This window comes from Pelecanus crispus, chromosome 1 (genome assembly GCF_030463565.1).
Source record: "Pelecanus crispus isolate bPelCri1 chromosome 1, bPelCri1.pri, whole genome shotgun sequence".
NCBI lineage: Eukaryota > Metazoa > Chordata > Aves > Pelecaniformes > Pelecanidae > Pelecanus > Pelecanus crispus.
Window position 1 is genome coordinate 200,501,761 of NC_134643.1, and position 23,524 is coordinate 200,525,284.

The 23,524-nt window shown below is 36.6% G+C and overlaps 1 protein-coding gene across 4 annotated transcripts in view; it reads right to left on the reverse strand.

Moving 5' to 3' along the window:
• NBEA (neurobeachin) overlaps positions 1-23,524 on the reverse strand; it is a 532,307-nt gene that overhangs the window by 365,053 nt on the left and 143,730 nt on the right. For all 4 annotated transcript variants that reach the window (XM_075727933.1, XM_075727935.1, XM_075727932.1 and 1 more), the window contains exons 9-13: positions 18,058-18,255; positions 17,492-17,625; positions 6,053-6,161; positions 3,525-3,677; positions 2,588-2,756 (exon numbers count right to left, since the gene is read on the reverse strand). In XM_075727933.1, coding sequence (XP_075584048.1) covers positions 2,588-2,756; positions 3,525-3,677; positions 6,053-6,161; positions 17,492-17,625; positions 18,058-18,255 — 763 coding nt within the window. The remainder of the gene's footprint in view (positions 1-2,587; positions 2,757-3,524; positions 3,678-6,052; positions 6,162-17,491; positions 17,626-18,057; positions 18,256-23,524) is intronic.

A 23,524-nucleotide genomic window follows, 5' to 3' on the forward strand; every position in this document is an offset into this window, starting at 1 on the left:
ATGCCTTCCCAACTACTGTATGAAGGCCTTAGTAATTGCCATTTTTGTTGTCATACTGCTACACCAAACGACAAGTAATTTTCACTATCTGATTACCTCTCAGGGACCTACCTCATTGCCTTCCTGAGAAAACCAGAATATTGTCTGGAATTGACACAAATGAGAAAAGAATGTACTATACCCTTAAAATAGGTAAGAATGAAATAAAAGATAGGGAAGTAAAACAGCCATATGTATGCTAATTCAGAGTTAACTGATTCATTTCTCATTCCTAATTTTGTGCCCTTGTGTACCCCTTGCCTTCTGTTCAGATTTTGATGAATACGTTATATATTTTTTTCTAGCTATTCAACTGGCATTACACATACAAACACTCCAAAAATACAGCTGACTGCAGAGAGGCAGATCTAGGCAAGATAAAAAACAAGCCATACCTCCTACAGAAAGAAATGCCACACAGTTTCCACAAAAGAGCAAGCCTAGCCAGAGGGTAGTCTGTAATATGCAATACATTTTCAAAGTGGTGTTAGGTACTAGTATCATGACACAGAAGTACAGGAATTCTTTAATTTTAAAAAAAAAAAACCAAACCAAAACCAAAAAACCCCTCAAAAACCCCCAACCCCAAAAAGAATTACAGCCATAACAAGTAGATAATATTATCAAACTTACAGTTTCAAACCCATTGAGCAATTTTCCAGGTCTCTAGGTGCAAATATGGGTGACCACTTGGAAACTTCACCTCCCAACAGCTGGTCATTCAACAGTCACAAATACAATGGACATATTATAAGCTGATCAGCTTTTTTAACATCCTAATTGCTCACTGAGCTCAGGTATGGTTAGCTTGTCTGATGGTAAAACCACACCTATGCAGCACGACAGTGTAACCCTCAACAGAGCAGAGCTCTGAAAGCATGCGGCTGGATAAAGTCAGTCCCAGGGTAGGATTCAGCTCACCCTAATTTCAGACATCTACACTGTAGCTGCCAACACATGAGACCAGCTTCCAACCTTCCACTGAGGTCAATGGGGATCTAATCAATGTAGCTAATGGAGTCTAGAAAGCAGCTATCTTTCAAACTAAATAGTTCTCAAGGCTCTGTCAACTAGGGGTAGGACACAGCTTCCCAAACCTACTTATTAGCGTGATTTGACATGCCATAAGGTATCCAAAATATCTACACAGAACAAGCAGATTTGACGCAGGATGCACAGGACTCCTGCATTCCACTGTCTATAATCAGCAGACATCTAGCTCAGGTGGAGACACTTTCACTGTAGGTAACAAAAATGAACTTAATTCAATTTTGGCAGAAGGAATCCAGAATCAGTGTAAGTGGAAAATATATTTTATCGCTGACAAAAAAATTCATGCTAATTAAGTAACCACCACAGTTAATTTTCATAATCTGATATTACAAACTTCTCATTCAAATGAACAAAGAACAGAAACACAGTGCGCTTTTGTTAGGTATTTTTAACAAATTTTAATAATTTTATGAAGAATATCATTAATTTAATATTATACGATGAGAGAACTATAAATGAGGTCCCAGCTCCAACAGCAGCTCTTTCTGTGAGCCTCAACAAGTTACAACTTCACTGCTTATTAGGATACCTAATCTTTGATAAGAATTGTTTGTTCCATTTTTATTTATTAAAAAAATATTGAAGAAAAATACTATGCATACAGCTCGCTCACAAATGAAGAATTATCCAATAACTTATATGTTATATATATATCACATTCTTAAATATTTGGATATGTGACAGCACTAATACATCCCCCAATTATTCAGTTTCTCAGCATGACAGTAATAGTTACAGAATAAAGACAATTAATAAGTTCTCCTATATCAATTCATTTTTAAGAGACTTTCAGCCAAATCCTCCCTGCTTTATGCAAGTAGTCAGCTAAATGTAATGACATTACAACTAGAGTGTATAGGATTAGAATGATTTGATGCTCTGGTTAACAGACATCTGTTACATGCAGAGTTTAGCCTGTATGTATTATTGTATTTTGTTGTTGCTGTCATTCAGGAAGCTTAGCTTCCTGAGCTAAGCTAAGTGCATGACTATAAGCAAAGTTAAATCAATCTCTATTTTATAAGCGCAGAGAAAAAATATTATTAAACTGGAAATACAGCTTCAGAGATCTCAGAGGTGAGAACTAGATGCTTCCACTCTGTTTTCAAGGTCACTTAACACTACTAATCATTCAAACGCCACAAAGCTTTCTTTGGCATACGAGATACATTTAACATTTCCTCTCTGGTACAGAAGAATAAAAATCAGTGATTTTAATATTTTTTCTAAAGAATGGCCACACAAGTACATGCCATGGGAGTGAAGACCAGAGCTGGAATCTTCTGGGAATACATACGAACATAAGGAATTATCATCAGAGGTGTATGATACACCAAAAGTACTTGCGTAGTCCTTCTACTGTTGATCCCTGGTACCGATCATTGCCATTTACTTACCTCCTCGTCTACCAATCCAAGGAGCTTTCACACATTTACATCATAAATCTTCCTATACAAGAACTGCTTATATTTTCTTTCTTATGTGTTGTACTTACCTAATCCTTTAGGAGTAATGCCACTGCTATCAGCAGGATTAACCACCCAGTAGTAGTATTTCAGTGTGTGCATTAACTGCAGTACCGTTCCTACTCTGCGTATAGTGTTATAGATTGTAGCAGTTCCAATGAATTCAGCTGACAAGTAGGTATACAAAGACAACTGCACCTGAAGAATGAAATAGTTATCCACATAAATGTAAGCTATATATTAATAACCTTAATTTGTAGTTTTTTTAGGATTTACTTTGGATATCATAAAAAAAAACTAAAAAATAATTACTAACAACTTTACTTAGGGCAGGGACTGGACTGACACCTGGAATGATCTCTAGAGGTCCCTTCCCATCTAAATTTTCTATGATTCTATGATTTATGTTATGATAAATGTACTGGTTTGTTTTCTATTTTGGCTTTTTACACTAAAAGTATATATTACCAGATGTTAGGACCATGCCACTTTTCACTTTGGTCCACATTCCTCAATGGTGGTTATTTAGGAAAACAACTAATTCATTATCACCAGAGATGAACAATAACTTTTTATAGTTTTTATGAAACCAAAATACATAATTTAAATTAAAATGAAAGTTTATGTGAATGTGTAAAAGAGGTATCTTACCTTTTGCTTACAATTAAAAAGACATATGTTTATGCTTAATCTTTTGGAAAACAATGTAACACAGCCACTGAAAAAGGGACTGGGGTTCTAGAAACAGTCTTTGATAGAACCAGCCAGAACATTAGGTAAGAATGTAGCTGCTTTTAGAAACTTATAGAAGACATTGGAGAATATAGTTAAGCAGGGTGTAGACTTCATGATCTAAAAAATCTTTGTTATTGCCATGTTTTAAAACTAAAAAATTAAAACCCTAAGTACCATGATATAAAAGAATACTTGTAGGAGAGTGATAACGTCATTCAAGTGTACAATTACCTTTGCAGGGGTATGTATCCAGATAGCAGGATTAAAAAGGATGTGATCACATAATTGCTTCAGTAGAGGTGCTCCATGAGACAATCCATCCAAATATTTTGCAAATGACAAAAATTGTTCCAGAACTGCTCTGGTTATATGAACTCTAGATGACTAGGGAAAAATAATCAGAAAGAACAAAGAAAGAAAAACCTTCTTCCTTAATATACTTACATCAGAAATATGAAGTGATATTTTCACCAGACTCATCTTTGCTAAATACATGCAACCTTGAATGTTTTTATGTCATTGAATATGAAAGGAAAGTAAGAAAAAATATCAGCAACTTGTATTACACAGGTTAAGAATATTCATCAACAACTGAGGTTAAATCTTTTTTTTTGTTTTGTTTTGTTTTGTTTTTGTCGGGATTCTACATTTTACAGCACAGTGCCTTGAGAACTTCATCTGAAGTCCTTAACTCTTCTTCAGTTAACTATGTGTCTTACTAAAATTGGCTTTCTAAGTATGTAAACACACATTACTGGTAGACTTGCTTTTGTTTCTTAACCATAAGCAGGTATTTGAAGGATTTGGGTTCAAGGTTTCCTCAAATTTCAAGAGAGTCCTTCAGTTTCATAGCATATGCTATAAAATCACAGTTGAGAGCTGCTCCAATGCAGTATTATGGCATGCAGACTTTGACAAATTTCTTTATACACTAAGTTAACATAAGGAACTAACAGGAAAACCCACTAAACATCTTTCTCCTTGCCTTCACTAAAAAATGTTTCAATTACTTTTAATGCTGTAAGTACAGTCTGGGAACATGGAGATTTGTTATTTTTAGAAGTGAAGTCCATTTGTCAGTAATACAAGTTCAGCCTGGATGCTGAGTTTCCTTTGGCTTGTACATCACAATTCACAATAAATAGTCTGCAACTAATAAGAACAAAAATGTTATTCTGAAGTTCAAGTCAGAAAAAAAAAAGCTTTGTGTCCTCTCTGAAGTATTTGATCACATGCAAATGAACAACAGATAATTTACAAATAAGAAAATTGAGCCTGGCTAGGAAACAAAAGGATCTTTTCCTGCCATGTGTGCCAACTGAATATAAGCATATACTGAAAAAATAAAACACATCCTTTTGAAAAACTACAGCTAAGGAGAATATAGTATAAAAAAACCCAGAAAATGGCATATGCTGTTAAAATTATGTTGTGACAGAAATCAATCAAAATTCTTTAAATATTCACATACCCTGAGTTTATTGATTGTAGCAGGTGTTAATTAGAATAGTATGCAAATTTTTTTTTTTTAATTTCATGTACAACATTCTAAATTAATGTATTCAATGTGCGTAAACCATAGTGGTCTATTCAGGAGAAAAGGACTCCATGAGGGCTCACTAGCCTGCCTGTATATAACTTACAGAACTGGAGCTAACAGCTTTGTAAATTCATTCTGGTTACATCACAAGAAAACCTACCATTGGGAAAAAAACCCTTAGACTAGTCCTTCGACATTCTAAATCACACTTGCTTAGTACAGAAAACAAAAGCATAGAAAAGAATCTACTTTTAGGTATTACTTCAGTGAAAGTAAAATCTTTCTACTATAACAATGTATTTCCCTATCTGAAAATAACATAGGGAGCAGAATGAGAGAAATTTTTTTTCATTCTTCTTCAAAATTCAGTACATTTTTAAAGGTAAGATTATTGTTATTTAACTTCATTATGGGACAACAAAGCTCTGGTCATAACTTCTTCTCAAATGATTGTTATACTGAGCTCATGCTAATGAAAAATACAGTAGCAGACATTCAAGAATGTCAGAGCCATGAGATTCAACTGTAAGAGTATTACTATCTTAGTACAGTAGTTTGTTTTCAGATTATTAAACCACAGTAACATGAGGGCTTTGGGCCAGCAGGCAGGTAACATTCCTCAGGCAAGCATCTGAACTGAACCTCAGTTTTGTGATAACTGCTCATCATGTCTGAAAACAAGCAAGTAAAGGGCATGCCCCTTGCAACTGTTTCTCTCAGACATGAAATTATTTTAGTTTTTCTTCTTCAAAGCACAGAGCAACTATTTCAACAATTTCAAAACTGAGACACAGAGGATTAACTTAATTTTTATTAACATACAGATAAAAAAGAAATTAAAACCTAAATTATGATATGTCTGTGATACACTTGTACAAACTGGGAACAAGAGAACTTTCCTAAATGAGAGTTAGGGGGACAGAGAGTGGAGAAACACAAATGAAAATACACTAAAGTGATTCACAAACAGATCTAAAGTAAAATTATAAATTAGACAAACAGGATCAACTCCAGAAAATTGGTTCTTTGAATATTGTCATATAAGAGTATAAGGAAGATGAAAAGACTCCTGTAGAGAACTTACAAGTATTACAGATCAAAAACATCTCATACCACAAATATATTTTATTCCACCAGTCCTTTGAGCTAAGTGATTGAAAATACCACAATGACAGTAGAAATACTAAGAACAAAGATTAAAAAAACCCTCCAAACATACCTTTTCAAGGAGGTAGCCAATGACTAGAAAGCCTTTTCCACCAAGCATTTGTTCTTGCATGGCTACTGAACTCTTAAGAAGCTCAACCAAGAAAGCCAACAGGGTAGCACTGCATGTAAAGAATAAGCATTTTTTCAGATTACCAATGTAGGAAAATCAATCTGTTACATTCTCAATATTCACCAGCTATTAAGTGAACAGAAACAGGCTTAAAGTGGTGAACAATTCCTTGAAATAATAGAAATCTTACTTTTTCTGACAAATTTCTCCAATGATTGTTCACATATTACAACAGTAGGAGTAGGAGTTCATATTCAAATAGAAGTGCAAAATCATTTTGTCAGCTCTCCTGATTTGACCTGATCTGAAGTCCTTAACTCTTCTTCAGTTAACTATGTGTCTTACTAAAATTGGCTTTCTAAGTATGTAAACACACATTACTGGTAGACTTGCTTTTGTTTCTTAACCATAAGCAGGTATTTGAAGGATTTGGGTTCAAGGTTTCCTCAAATTTCAAGAGAGTCCTTCAGTTTCATAGCATATGCTATAAAATCACAGTTGAGAGCTGCTCCAATGCAGTATTATGGCATGCAGACTTTGACAAATTTCTTTATACACTAAGTTAACAAAAGGAACTAACAGGAAAACCCACTAAACATCTTATCTAGTCTTATCTAATCTAATCTTATCTTATATATCTTATATATCTTATAATCTAATCTTATCTAAGAAGAAAAACTATCCCAAGTTTTAAATATCCAGTCCTGCAACTTGCAGTTCTAGGCAAAGGTTTTGCAGTTGGAAGAGGCAGGAGATGATGAGTGGGATCCAGCTGACAGTGCTAGAATGATGAAGGCAGGGGCCATGTCAACCATTTTACCATCTAGACTAACTATGCTAAACAGCAAAATTTGCAGCCACTAGGTATATCATCATTCCACGCTTCTAGTCCCTAGAGTCACTACTACCACAGAAATGAGGCATAAAATGGCTGAACATGCATGCGGGCAACGACGCCCACCACAAACCACAGTGGAACAACAGCAGGCTGAAGAGCTTCCTTCATACTTTCTCCAGACCAAACATGAGAATAATATCTAGGCCTGACAAAATAAAGGCTGAGAATCACTTTCATCCAGTTAGGAAAGCACAGAGAGACTCCAGAGGCCACAAGCAAATCACCCAGCAGCCCATCCCAGCAGTATCTGTAAGTGAGGTGTTCAGAAAGCACAGGGAGGGGAAAAAAAGTGTTCAGAAAAGGTTACTGTTTAGAAACAGAAGAGATATGAAAGATTTCAGGGGACAGACTTGGCAAGAAAGTGAAACTATGCTATGAAAACCAACAACGGAAACATGACAGATCAATGCACCATGGGAGAAAAATCACAATTGACTCGGGTGGTGAGACAGAAACAAAAATACACTAATCTGTTGCTGAATATGTTGTTGAAGATACTTTCCAAATATATAAAAAAGGTAGATGATGGAATGCATTGTACTGCATATACAATGCATACATAAAGTCATTATTCCTTTTCTAAAAATAAAATAAGTGTACCAATTCCTAGCTGTACTGACAAATATCTGCAACCATGAAGGTTTTCACACAGCTGGTGGACACAGGCAAAGGTGAAAACTGTGGCTTTTGCAGCTATGAAAACGTGAATTAAAGGAAATGTTCAACCTGCATTTCATAAATTTCAACTTTACTTACAGTATGTAGTCAGCTAAAGGTTCACTTGCTCTCCAAATACAATCTTTTACTTTGAAATAAATGTTGAGATTGGTTAATCCATGCCAGCACCAAAAAATAATCAATGTGCTGAGGAAAACAAAATTTATTCTATTGGGCGAGCAAGGCTGCCATGCAAAAAGTACACAGTGTAGGCAAAGTACATGCTGTGAACATGAAATAGTGCCTTGTCTTGCTTCATTGTTAAATGGTCACAATAATCAGTCTAAAATCACATACAGAATGCTCCACAGAGTGTCAGCAGTAAAAGAACACAGACAATATCCATTTACAGTACTCCAAAGCTTTTATCAAAACAGCCTGTCAAGCTGTCACATCAATTTCAAACCAGGTTATATACATCAATTTTTTCTTACCCCGACTGAACATTTCTATTGTATTTGTCATCTAAAATAAGATACTCATCATTTTTACTAAATGACAATCCATAAGAAGCTTATGTAAAGGGTTGAAGATTTATATTTAGTTTGCTTTTTTTTTTTTTAAATTGAATAGGTCAAAGAAAATTCTGTATAGATGGTGCTTACTATCATCCTTTATGAGTAAACTTAGGAGGACAACCCATTATGCATAAAGTTAAGAAACATCATACATCTTTGCAGGATTAGGATCTAAATTATAATAATAAATACTATTAATGTTATAGTGAAAAGTCAAAAAAATATTCTTAAAATGGATTTAAAAGATTGCTGTACCATGAACATGGCACCAGACTTAAGTTTAAAAGGTTCTACTTCCACTCCTATAAATGATTTATCAAAAGCCCTTTTCTTTGTACTGCAGTTTATTTGTCCATTCTATGAACTTAGATGTAAACTCATCGGCTGGAGTTATTCTTATCTCATATCAATACAATCTCTACACAATTGTTGAAATTCTGATAGGACTCCGAATACAAGTTATAAGACACACTGACACCCTAACGATAAAGATTTTTCTCTCTTTTCTTCTTTTTAAGTACACATAAAACACACCAGTCAACTCAGAAATAATCAGTGGCCAGTTAATATTTAACTACGCCACAGACACAGAAATGTACAAGCTGGGTCTATGCAAGAAAGACCGAATCAACAAAGTTTATTAATTCAGATGCAGATAGAGCCCAAATCTCACTTTTTAGATATCAACCATCTTTATGCGGGGTGTGACTGAACTGATTAATTCTGCATTCCCACATCAGCTCTGCAAAGAGCTACCTTAGCTCTCACTGCAAAGTGATGCCAATGCTTCTAGTTGCAGGAAAACGTATTAATTCAGCCAATACTTTTGTGAATGAGCTATGCCTTTTGCTAAGTCCAAAATGGCTTTTAACATCTATCGAACCAGACACATAAAAACACCACAAGCCAGCTCTGCAGAGTCAGCTCAGGTCTGCAAGCAGTAACTCTAGCTTCTAATCCTTCTGCATTACCCAAGATTGCCACCATAAATAATAGACTTGTCTGTAGTATACAGTAATTCAAATCTTGGGATAGCACACATGAATGCATCATTACACTTTACACCTTCAAGCACATAAAAAAATTCCAAGTACCAGAAAAAGCAGCAGTTAAGGAGAACCACCTGGCAATCACAGAGAGGCACAATGAAGTTTGTGGTGAACACTGTATAGGACCACAGTACTGATGAAAATTAGCACCATAATTACATGTAACTAACTGTTTGTCCACATCATTATGCAGGAAATGAAGTAACTAAAAGATCTGTAATATTTTAACTGATAGAAGAACTGTAAAATCAAAAGGGAATTGTTTTTAAATTCTCACCTCATGTACAGTACTGAAGCTATTACTACCTGAAGATGATCAGAGACCGGCAGAAAACAGATTACATGCTTAGTCTGATTTTTTTTCCCAGAAATCTTGCTTACACTTGTTTCAGGTGCAACTTCTCTTTTGGAGGAGGAAGGAGGGAATTAAACTGCACTAAATAACAGCTGTTGCACAAAACACTATTTTTACGTGTTATGCTCTCTATCTTATATACTTTATGCTAGAGAGCATTCTATCTGCCTGAAAAGACCCAACAGTTAACAATTCTCAAATAAGCTTTCCCAACCTCTTCAAAACTCCTCTTTCTCCACATATTCAGACTGGCCTCAAGCAAACATTTAAGTGTGTGTGTGTACATATATATCTCTCTATATATAAAAATCCATACTGACATAATGGATCTTTTCTCCTCAATATTGCATTCTAAGAATTTAGTCCTCTAAAGAACTGACTGCATAATTTAGAGGATTGTATCCAGAACTTTTAACATATTTCTAAGGATAGTCAATTTACGTAGTCATCTTGGCAGCTGAAAATAAATTAAACCTGAAGATTTTACTTATAAAAATTTTTATCAGCAAAACCAGGTTGCCAAAATTATGCTTTTAAAAAGGTTGCTGTTGACACAGGGGAAATAATAGTGATTAGAAGATTGTCTTCTAAGATGAACAATTTTTCAAACAGAATTTAACAAACTTACCAGCAACTAAAATGCATCGGATTGCTGCAGGGCTCACATTAAACTTGCAAAATTCTGTGCATTGCCATACAAAATTTCTCCATTCTTGCCTATTTTCAACTCCCCTAGATATAAAGGCAAATATAAAGGATACTTCAGCCCATTCCTACATCTCCTCTATACCACACCCTGCCTAGAACAGATCAGTTTGTCTGCAGTGCAGCTAAGATACAGATACACAATGAAAGTATATATGTCAACCAACACTAAATCAGACAGAATTATGATTTCTACTGAAAATGTAATTAATTTCAGGACAAAATTTTTCCAGCAGTTTTCCATTACTAAGAAGCATAAAAAAAAGGCTGCAGACTAAAACATGAAGAGAATCTTTTCCAATGGTTATGATACTGCTTATTCTGTAATTAGCGTATTGTAGAGACAGTAAGTCTCTGGAACACTGTTACGTAAAAAGCTGAAGATTAATTACATTATTACAGCGTTGCCTGATTTTCACCTCAAAAATACATGTTGCTTGTGAAGACTTCAGAAAAATATTTTTTTTTGATAAATGAAACAGGAGCACAGAACTGGTTTTCAGAGCATATACTGTCTGACTGGAAGATGTTCTTAAGGATGCTTTCATGTCTATACATATTAAATATATTTTGAAATCCCTACCTTTATAATTCAGGCAGTTATTCTTATGATGTGCACTGTGAAGTTACAAATACCACCTAGCTTATTTTGTTCATCTAAATATAGATATAATATAATTAACTATTATGTTTCAATAGTTCATCATTATGTTTCAACATGACAACATTTCAGTGTCACAATCTTCAGTCAAAACAACGGCTTCTGTAGATAACAGTCTTCAAAACTCAAAAATATGACACTTCCTTCTTCATTAAAAATAAGAATAAATTACACACATACATAAATATTTCATTTTCACTGCCCATTTATATCTATGGGAATTTTTAAGAACCTTTTCGTATTATATGTAAAAGAAGCTCACAGTGGAAATCGCAGGATTACTAAGTCTTTATGCCCATTGAACAAGAAAGAGCTGCCTTTGTCAATTTCCAAACTGACTGGTAGTTCCCACTAAGCAAACAATTATTAAGATTTTGTGGAATAAAATACAGGACAATTTAGATAAACTGTTCTTATGAAACGAGTTTCCAAGACTTCACTTACAAATGTAGCATTCTATTAAGAACATCAGTTGGCAAAAGCTTTGGAGGAATAAAGAAAACCCTAGAAGTCAGGAATTTGCACCACTAGGATAAAAGTGAAATTTGTACTGGGTTTTTTTGCTGCTGTTTTATTATTTTTTTTAAAATCACTACATAGATCAATTTCTCTAGTCTACTCTTTCCCATGATAATTTTCTCTGAAAAATTTACCTTAATTACTTTAAGGTTCATCTTGGATTGTCTATTACAAAGTTATCTGGATTGTGCTTTACGTAAGGCACCTTTAATTAAAGTAGTCATGTAGCTACAAAGATGTAAGTATGTTGATTAATAACAGATGCTTTAACTTGAAGAAGCTATGTAAAAGAGAATGATGCAGGCATTTGTTCTGTCTGATTATCTTTGGGAAGGATCCTTTATAAACTAATTCCATTTGTATTTCCAGCTTCTCCAAAATAAGACAAAAGGCTTGTATGATGAACTCCATCACAGGTTGTTAATAGGATAACTTTTGAAAACTAATCTTAGCATAAACAGATAAAGTGGTATTAAGGAAAATCATACACCAACATAGCATGGACTTAGAAATCCTCAAGGAGAAGCATTAGTAATATATTAGCAATATATTTTGATGCACAGAAGATGTGAGATGATCTCCACTTCCCTACTTCACTCCTTCAGGAAGAAAATCAAAGACAAAGGGTAAGCATAGATTTCAGAAACTGTTTTGACTGCACTTATAATACAGGTTGGGAATACAAAAAGGGATTTTCATCAAGGTATGTTCACTGCTAAAGCATGAAATCCAACACTTGTGCATGTTTTAACACAGTCAATTGCTCTGCTGCTACATTACTAATTACTAATACTCATTCATTCGTGTTTATGCAGTCATGGCCACTAAAGCCTGTGTGCCGCAAAGCCAAGAAGGGTTCCGCTAACCAGGCTGGAGGTAAGATAAACTCATAGCAGAAGAGATGCGGACAGATGGTGGGGATGGAGAGCAAGTTCCCATGAGCCTCAGCTATGGCAGCTCTCTAAAGTGCCTCCTTAGCTTTCAGTTTAACTGCCTTTTTTCTTTCTGTAAGCTTGTTGGCGAGAAAGGGGAAACTGCTTTCTTTTCCCTTTTCCACTTCTTTTTCTCATAACATACGATGAGGACAATAAGGGAAGACTACTAAACGTGTTTCATCCAAACTGATGCCACTAAACACGAGTCAGATGAATAGGTGTTGCGTGGGAGAGCTAGAGAGGCAAGACATTACACACCTCTGCTTACAGGCACAACATTTTGGTGTACAGACTCCAATCATAAATTAGCCACCCTTAATAGTTCCTGGATCTTCTGGAATATGCAGAAGTACAGCAGTTTGGAAGTTTACAAAGGATTTCTACCGCATGATACAGTGACTGTATTTTCATTATAAACTATCGGCCAGGCAGTCTGATTTGGCAAGTCACATTCCTGCTGCCACAGTTCGGGAAGATTACAGTACAACTGATTTCATCTGAGCACAGCTAGGTTATACTAGAGATGTGAAATTTCAGGTGTGATATTCAGCCTTCTTCCCTTCGAAGCGCATGAGGAGAGGGTTATCAGCACCTGACTCTGCAAACTCTAAATTGCAGACTGGAGGCAGCAATGGACCGGGACCTTGGCTCTCCATCAGAGGCACAAAGATAAATGCAACGACCTCAGAAAGGATGACTTTTCTACCCACTCTCAAGTTTAAATACCTTGGCCAGCTGTGGCAAACAAGAAAATTCTTGAAAGACAGTAGAAGAGGACAGATTAGGTAGGTAGGATACTACTTAGCATTCATTGTGTTTGCTACCATGATCTTAAAAGATAAATTCAATTAAACTAATGACATTATTAAGAATTACTGGAAAGTCACAGATTTTTCATATTAATCTAATAAAAAAATCAAGACATCAAATTGTATTTCCTATCAAGCTGTGCTATTTCCTATCTGTGGAAACTGATAGGAAAACTGCGTATTTCCTATCAAACTATTCACCTGTTAAAAAGTAGATGCAGCAACACTACTAGTTACAGACAGGCACCCAAAAAGTCATCATCTGAATATAAAAAAATACTAATAAAAATGACTACAAGATATTAATTGATCAAAGCAAAACACACAAAACATTTCCAAGAAAAAATGAAGAACAGGAGTTGAAATATTGTTGCCACCCTCACCAATGTTTCCATTTCACTGACTTACAATAGGTGGGCAATATACTCTGTAACAGGGCTACCTATATTAAAGAGTGAAAATAATGTCAGTAATAAAACTGATTGAAAAGATGCTTACATTTACTTTGCTACAAATTTTAGGTGGGTGTATATATCACCTTTAAGAAAGTTAAGGTGGGCCTAGGCACTGCATTTTTTTAGTACGATAAACAGTAAAAGTATTTTTAATTTTTATTGTATAGCATATGCAATCTAGCAAATCCAGTTAGTGACTTCTAGGATAAGTATATAAAAGAATTCTTGGAATGACTTCACCTATTTAAGCAAACAGCTACAGCTCCTTCTACTTTCAAGTATTTTCCCAATATGGTACAGTCCAAAGCAACAATCTCATCTGAACCAACACTTGTTATTTATTCTGTGATGTAACTGGGTCAGTGCCAAAGACTGCACACCCAATACCTTGTTAGAACCAGCCTTTATGCCAGTGCTCAGCAGACCCAAATGAATTCAAAACTATACACGAGAGACCACAAATGAACAAAGCAAGTCCTTCGTATCATATTACCCATATAGTATAGTCAAAGGTAACAACAACAGTAACAGAAAAAAGCACGCTATATTTCTTCTTATTACATAAACACCTTATTGCCCTAAACCACTAAATCATCTGTTCTAACCAGAGTACTGAAAATCAGGATGAAAAGTAGCACCCTTGGCATTCAAGTTGAGGGACCACCCTCCTGAATAGCAGGTGCATCACTTAATCTAAGAAAACATACTTAAGATATGAACTCAGTTTCCATTCTTTTAATTTCAGTGTATGAGAGCATAAGAATCTATACAGTGCTTCAAAAGCAGAATTGTAGGTTAATTCAATACTTGGTCTCATGGAAGATGTAGATAAGGCACACAGGGATTAACATATTACAGGAGTAAAGAACATTAACAAAGAATACTGTTAAACCAAAATTGTAAGTGGACCAAGACGATTGAAAAGCAAGGTGTTCCCTCATAGACCTGTTAACAACCCCCTTCTAATGTTAAAAAAAAAAAAAAACCAAATAATTGAGAACCTTGAATTTATTAAACAGATTTTGATATGCAGGAGAGAAGGAGGTGAGAAGGATTCAGAAAAGTAGTCTGGAAACCTAGGACACTTACACTGTCAAGCTATTTATACTTCCCACCTCCCAGGAACACATTAAGACAAAAGGCAGCACAGCTATTCAAGGGGCAACTTCTCAGCCCCCCACTTGGCCACCAGAAAGAAAGAAATTCCACAGCCATAGTAAGCCTTTACAAACATAACGTTCTACTCTCACCAAGCATCATCTGGACCTTTTTTTTTCTGGCAAAGCAGCATAAAGATTATCTGCTTATAAAAATGCATAGACTGTAATGGCTGAATGCCAACTACTTTTCAGAAAGAAGTGGTGCAGCCCTCTGTTGCTGTTGCAGATACATTTTCATAGGTAAGAAGGGTATAAACAAGTATCAGATACAGTTCCACAACTGCATTTTGGAAAGGAACAAATAAAGAGAGAATAGTCTAAAAACAAGGGGAAAGAAGAAAAGGACTCAGTAAGTGCACTTCTTCCCTTAGTCCACTCCACAAACTAATCTTAAATGTAGCCCTGTTTTTCATGTTTAGCCCCTTTTCCCCATTATCTCCTTTCTTTGCTCCCAGAAATCTTTTATTCCTTTACTGGCCTACTTCCTTGTTCACTTAAACTATTATTTTTCTCAATATCTACATCCTATTAAATTAAATACAAGAAAACAATGGACATACACCAAAACCATGGTAATTCAACATTTCAGTTACATCTCATCAAGCAGCCATTTGCTTAAAAATCTTTTGAATATGTTCTTGTGTTAGGATCAGATCTTATTGCATTACACATTTGTACAATCATATAGCATAATGAATTACAGATCTCTTTTTAGAATATAATCTAATTATAGAAGAAACGCATTGATTTATTCAAGAACAACTTTTTTTTCCTACTTACAGTTCAACTAACTCCAGAAATGTCCTGTACATTTTAAATTGAACTTTATGAATGTTCTCACTCACTGGAAAGACCACACACTTGGGAAGAATTAGTCTTTATCTCAACTTATAAAACTTACATTATATTAGCTCTCCATTTTTAAACAGACCTAGTTACTGCTTTATCATTTATTACAGACTCATTAATGAATTTAACATATATTTTATTTACATGTATGGGCCCATACACATATAATCTTCCTTAAATTGGAATAAAGCATTTTTGCCTACTGCTGTGCCAGTAAATAAAAACATACAGGGATTTTTTTTTCCACATTTATTTCAAACCAAGCATTGTTTTTTCTATTCCCCTTACTTCACAATACTTCAATGCAAAGTACATACTGGAAAAAAGACTACAAAAAAGTAAATATCCCCCATGAGCCAATATACAACCAGCTTTTCTGTATTTAACATTGAATGAAATAATTTGCACTGCTATACTGCTTGGAAGTAGAATTTGTTATTTTTAAGACTGTGGTATTACATCTAACACTGTACTAAAATATTCTCATGAAATACATTAACTTTTCACACTACAGAAACAAATAAAAACCAGCAGCCATCTTAGCTACACATATTTGAGTTACCAAAGGGGAAAAGAGATGACTGACAAAACTTCACCATATTGATGAATTTCTTAAATTAGATTGAGACAAGTGATCTTTCATAAGAAATTACACCAATGTATCACTTTCAGTTAAATTTTTCAAAACTGTTGTCAATTTTAGTATTATTTAATTATTTTTCAGTTCACTAATTTGTTACTGAACTATCTAATGCAATAGGAAGTATCCAGAAGAATTAACAGCAGAGTATTCTAAGCAGGAAAATAAGCCGTGTACTCTGAATTATGCACCTGTTTTATAAATGTATTCAAATACAAAAGTCAGCTTATGCTGCCCCTAAACACTGTTTTCTAGCTGGTTTTGGTTACATACCAGCCTACAGGGCAGCACCATACCGGTTCTTCAGCACTACCTTCTCAGTTTCATTACATCCAAAGGTTTAGGCCACATACTTTGTTCTGACAAGTTCAGACATCTTGTGTTGCCACTAGAATAGGAGCCTGCCCTGACAAGCATGTGGCAAGAGATCTTCGTGGCAAAAATAACTACGGCTGAGGTAGCTTTGTAAAAGTCAGCGTGGGTACTGACAGACTCCTAAGCAGTCCTCTGCAGGCTACACATGGAAGCATTCATCTAACTTCTGTGCAGGCTTTTCAACCTAGGGGTTACTTCCACAGTATCAGAGCAGAGACTTCAAGTGTCCCTGTTTCAAACTCTCTTGGTGTGTCCCCAGTCACTGTTGCAACTGTAATATGGCCAAAAAATAACTGATCATAGCTCTATGGCTTTCTGACCATGTATTAATATGCAAGGAGATCTCTTTTGTTAATCTTGAGTGCTATTAAATATGAACTCAAATGAAACATTGAGAAAGTAAACAACATTGCACTGTCAAATAATAGGACATTGGTTTCTTTTAGAAGTTGCAAGAACTGTCACAAAACTATCCTTAAAGACTCAAGTGATTTGAATTCATCATTTAATCCAGCCAATTTTATGCCAGTTCCATCTGGAATCTCATCAGATTAATACAATTTACATATCTCTACAGCAAACTACTTTTTTTAAAAAAAATATTATTTTCAAAGAAACAAGGGTAAAATGTAAGTCACAGCATTTACAAAAGAAAACAAATCAAACATCTCCACAACAAAAATGGAAATACTCTTAGCTTAATTTAGTTTTTATCTTGCTTGAAAGAAGCTTACCAAACTGTTGTTTCCACCTGACTGTCGTGCAGCTGTCGATTGTCTAACTGGGCAAAGAGAGGAAAAAGAACTTGAATCCCTCCAATGGAATGAATTGCGCTGTGAATGGAGTGGGTTACAATAGCTTTCACATCCTAAATTAATAAAAGAAACAAATAAAAGGAAAAACTTCAGTTAATCTCAATTTTAAAGGACAGTTACAAACATAACTTGGGAACGCTTTAACACTGAATTGAGTGCAAACTAAATCACACTTGTTTTAACTTAGTTTCATTCCTTATGTTTCAATTATAATCACTATACTTAAAGGCAAATATTAAACAGAAAAACTTCGGTATCATGGCAAACTGTGCCTTATGGTATGAAGTATATATTTCTTAATGAAGAAATAATAGGCTTTTTCTCCAGAAAGTGCGCAAAGAAAGAACAGTTCAAGTGATAGGTATATTAAGAGCTGAAATAATACAAAATACCAATCTCTTTGTACACTAGCACACAAATCCTCTTATTATCCAAATTATGTTGACCTAACAGTAATCACAGAACAACAATTTAGTAGCACAAACCTGGAGCATAAGAGCATGGGGGGAGTGTACAAAAATTGAAGGATTTTCCTTTGGTGAGGATTCTAGGCATAGCTGAGCATCAGTAGCCTTCGCATTATAAGTAAAAGCAATGCTACTTGCAAGTTTCCCATCGTATAGAACTTGTTTATGGTGCTCAGCCAGATGAATGTCACTCTCAGATTTAAATTTGAATGTGCTCTGAAAAAAAAGAAAACACAAGTTTTACAAAGTAAGTATTTTAGACAAAATCCTTGCCACAAAATGTGCAGAAAATACACTGGACTTGTGAGGGAATACAGAAACTGCTAAACTTTGTTTTAATTTTCCAGTAGTTTAATGCTACTGAACAATGAGATTATTTTTTTAGTCTACTCCACATAAATGTCAATACAATATTTGGTATTTTATGTAGCATTACTTCTTTCTCCTTTCAGCATCAGTGTTAACAAGTTTCAGAAGTAACTCTCTGGAAGAAATGTGTCACATTAAACAGCTATAAATATGTTAAAAAATTGAGCATACAACGCATAAAAAATAAAGAACAAGTTAAATGCTTTGTATTTTAGTTTAAATAAACTCACTCAAATTAGAATACCAAATCCTATACCATTTTGATTAAAGGAATAGTTATTTTTAAATAGCACTAAAATCCATGCTTCATTAATAGTCAGGAGTATATATAAACAAGCTACTTACACTAAAAAAAAATGCAAATAAAATTATAAACATCATATTTCAAATTAATGATTCTCAAAGTCAAAGCTTTTACAAAGAAAGACTGAAAATTTCTATTATTCTTAAACATACTGTGATTCATATCTGATCTAAAACCAGGTTTTCTGGCAACACTGACAAATCAGTCAAGCACAAGAAGATACACTTCTGCCTTTCTGCAAAGCATTGCCAGATTTACTTGGCACATAACTGCTTTTGTATGTAACAATCATTTGACAGCAGGAAAAAGACAACTAGTAGTTACACACAGTGCTGTACTGATGCAAGTAAAGCAAATTTGTTAGAAATGACCACCATTTAATTAATGCAATATATGCATAATATGTTATATTTCTAAAATCTTTACTCAGTTTAAATTAATTTATTGCTGAGGTTAATTATGAATCATTTTGCTTGTTTCCACTGCATGTAGCCATCACAATTCTCTTTATCCCTTTGGTCCCACCAAATCTTTCCACCCTCCCCCCACACAGTAAGAAAATGTATATTATGAAACTACTGAAAGTACTATCACTAGGGTTTTGGTTATTCAGGTTAAAAGGATTAAAGGAATTAAAACAGGCAACTTACAGGCTATCAGCAGCTCTTTCCAAACTAATTACAGGTTCCTACCAATCACGTAAACTCATAAAACACATCCACCTTTGCAGAGCTCTCAAGGCTGCTGGGAACCCTGACAAAACTCTCTTGCTTACAGCCAAACGATGGGAAAGCGCATCTGCTCAAGTGACTGACACATGGCAACACAAGGTCCTGTGACAAGCATCCATTTGCATGTGGGTTGTAAGATTGGTGTAGACTGAATGGACTGGGCACCTGACTGCAGCTGCTGGAGAACCCTTGGAGCAGTTCTGTCAGTCAGCCCTGTCCTGTGCTTGGTGATGTCAAGCAGAAGGGAGGCAGCAATGCCATGCTGAAAATATATGAGATGCAGGTACCATAACAGAGAATGTAAGCAGGAAGGGCAAAAGTAAGTGAATGGGAAGTCAGTGGTTTAATCTACATTTGGCAAAGAAGGAACATCCCTCCTATGAGGAAAGGCTGAGAGAGCTGGGACCGTTCAGCCTGCAGAAAGGAAGCCTCAGCAGGGATCTCACCAATGTGTATAAATATCTGAAGGGAAACGTGCAAAGAGGATGGAGTCACGCTCTTCTCAGTGGTGCCCAGTGAGATGACCAGAGGCAATGGGCACAAACCGAAACACAGGAGGCTTCCTCTGAACATCAGGAAACAGCTTTTCATTGTGAGGGTGCCCAGCAAGGTGGTAGAATCTCCATCTCCATCAAGCTGTCTGGACACAGTCCTCGGCAACTGGCTTTAGGTGGCCCCGCTTGAGCAGGGGGGTTGGACCAGATGACCTCCAAAGGTCCTTCCCAACAACCTCAACCATTCTGCAATTCTGTGATTTGCATTTGGGTTGGGAGTCCTTTTATAGGGAAACTCCCAGTGATCCCCACTTACTGCTCTGTTCATACTGCAAAGCTGTTCAGAACCAAAGAGACTTCCTTTTGGATGAAACTCAAATGTCCTCCAACTGGTGGTAGTAATTCACCCAAAGGATGAGACTACAACCAATCTGAAGTAAAAACCCCAAAATATACACACTGTGGGTATTCAGCGCTCAGCACCAAATGTTTTAATCTAAAAATGTGTTCATATTGTACCAAACTACTTACTGAAGTAGAAAAACCAAAATAATGAGTATTATGCTTAGAGCTTGAGAGCTGGCTCTCTGTTGATTTGGTTGGCTACATCTCACTTATCAGGAAATGACTGCTACAGATTACAGATTTGTCCTGAGGAAGGTGATGATGTATTTCTCCCCAGAGGGCATTTTTAACTATACAGGTAAATCTCCATGCACTTTCTGCAGAGACAGAAATAATGCAGTGATTTCATTGACTTCCAATGATATCTGTGTTGTGCATGTACTGTATTTTGATGTTTTACCACATGAAAACACTTCTTACCTGGAAAATTTTTCATGGCTCAAAACCTTGACAGATCCCAAAGCTCAGAATGTATTACCTCTTGTCCTGTTTTTGGTTTAGAGTCTTCTAACTTAGAGTTAATTCTCTTTGTAGTGGCTGGTATAATTCTGTGTTTTGGATTTAGTATGAGAATAATGCTAATAACACACTGATATTTTAGTTGTTGCTAGGTAGTGCTTACACTAAGTCAAGGACTTTTCAGCTTCCCATGCTCTGCCAGGTACACAAGAAGCTGGAAGGGGGCACAGCCAAGAGAGTTGATCCGAAGTGACCAAACAGATATTCCATACCATATGACATCATGTTCAGTATAATAACTAGAGGGAGTTGGCCGGGGGGGCAGCGATTGCTGCTCAGGGACTGGCTGGGCATCGTTTGGCGGGTGGTGAGCAGTTGCATCACTTGTTTTTCCTCGGTTTTTCCTACCCCCGCCTTTTGTTATTTTCCTTTTCATTACAATTTTATTATCTATTATTATTATTATTATATGTCCATTATTAAACTGTTCTTAACCCACAAGTTTTCTTACTTTTGCTCTTCAGATTCTCTTCCCCATCCCACTGGGGGGGGGGAGGGTGAGCGAGTGGCTACGTGGTGCTTGGTTGCTAACTGGGGTTAGAAGACGACATCCCCTGATGCTATACCATCTATGTCATGCACAGGTCCTACTTTTTCCAATACATTCCAAATAATCAACACCACTTTTCCTGTCTTTTGATGCATACACACAGATATCATTCCCTTAGTCTGTGGGCCATCTCTCTAAAATGTCCGTCAAGTTCATTTAGTCCATGACTTTGGGCTCCCTGTCATAACAGTCTTTCAGGACAGGAGAGATGGTGTGTGCTGTTGGACTGTTGCATGCTGAAGCCAGTTCTGGTACCATCACCATTGCACTTTGCTCGGTTTCATCAAAGTTCATTCTTCATTAACCTGGGTAATTCATAGTGTAATACCTTTGATATGGCACATAGCAACCATAAAAGAGATGACATACAGTATTATATACCAATTAACATCATACCATTCAGTTCGTTGGCTGTTTTCACCCAAAATGAAATCCCCTTGAGGTACACATCGGACTTCCCCACCTTTTCGTATTACCCTCCAAGTGCACCCAGGTCCTTGGGCAAAAGCCATCCCACAAATGGGTTTGCCTTTGCCTGACCCAGGAGTAACCCAGACTGTCTTCCCCAGCATACTTTTTATGTGCACTACAGGGACTTTATCCCCCTCTACAGTACGTAAAAGCTTTGACTGGGCAGGGCCAGCTCAATTGGCAGATCCCCTAGTGTTGACTAACCAGGTGGCTTTTACTAAATGTCTATCCCAATGTTTAAATGTCCCACCACCCATTGCTCTCAGAGTAGTCTTTAACAGTCCATTGTATCGTGTGATTTTCCCAGAGCCTGGTGCATGATAGGGGATGTGATATACCCACTCAATGCCATACTCTTTGGCTCAGGTGTCTATGAGGCTGTTTCGGAAATGAGTTCCGTTGTCTGACTTGATTCTTCCGTTGTCTGACTTGATTCTTTCTGGGGTGCCATGTCACCATAAGACTTGCTTTTCAGGGCCCCCGATAGCATTCTGGGCAGTGACATGGTGCACAGGATATATTTCCAGCCACCCAGTGGTTGCTTCCACCATGGTAACCACATGGCATTTGCCTTGGTGGGTTTGTGGGAGTGTGATGTAATCAATGTGCCAGGCCTCCCCAGATTTACATTTCAGCCATCGTCCTCCATACCAGAGAGGCATTAACCGCTTGGCTTGTTTGATCGCATCACATAATTCACATTCATGGGTAACCTGTGCAATAGTGTCCATGGTCAAGTCCACCCTTCAGATCACAAGCCCATCTATACGTCGTATCTCTTCCTTGATGGCCTGAGGTGTCATGGGCCCACCAAGCTATAAACAGTTCACACTTACATTGCCAGGCCAGACCCACCTGAGCAACTTCAATCTTAGTGCCGGCAGTTGGGGTGCCAGGAGGAGCTGTGCTTCAGTACCAACCACTTCCGAAGCAGCTCAAACCCCTTCATATGCTGCCAATATCTCTTTCACAGTTGGAGTATTGCTGACCTCGGATCCTCTGTATCCTCAACTCCAAAACTGTAGGGGTTGACCTCAAGTCTCCCCTGGTGCTTTCTGCCAGAGGCTCCAGGTAGGGCCACTCTCCCTGGCTGCAGTGTAGAGCACATTTTTTGTATCTTGCCCTGCCTGGACTGGCCTGAGGGCTACTGCATGAACTACCTCCTGTTTAATTTATTCAAAGGCTCGTCATTGCTCAGGGCCCCATTTGAAATCATTGTTCTTCCAGGTCACTTGATAGAGAGGGCTTACAATCAGACTGTAATTTGGAATATGCATTCTCCAAAAGCCCACAACACCTAAGAAAGCTTGTATTTCCATTTTGCTAGTTGGTGCAGACATGGCTTTTATTTTGTTCATCACATCTGCTGGGATCTGGCAACGTCCATCTTGCCATTTTATTCCTAAAAACTGGATCTCCTGTGCAGGTCCCTTGACCTTACTTTGTTTTATGGCAAAACCAGCTTTCAGAAGGATTTGGACTATTTTCTTCCCTTTCTCAAAAATTTCTCCTGCTGTATTGTCCCACATGATGGTGTCATCAATATACTGCAGATGTTCTGGACCTTCACCCTCTTCTAGTGCAGTCTGAATCAGTCCATGGCAAATGGTGGGGCTGTGCTTCCACCCCTGGGGCAGTCGAT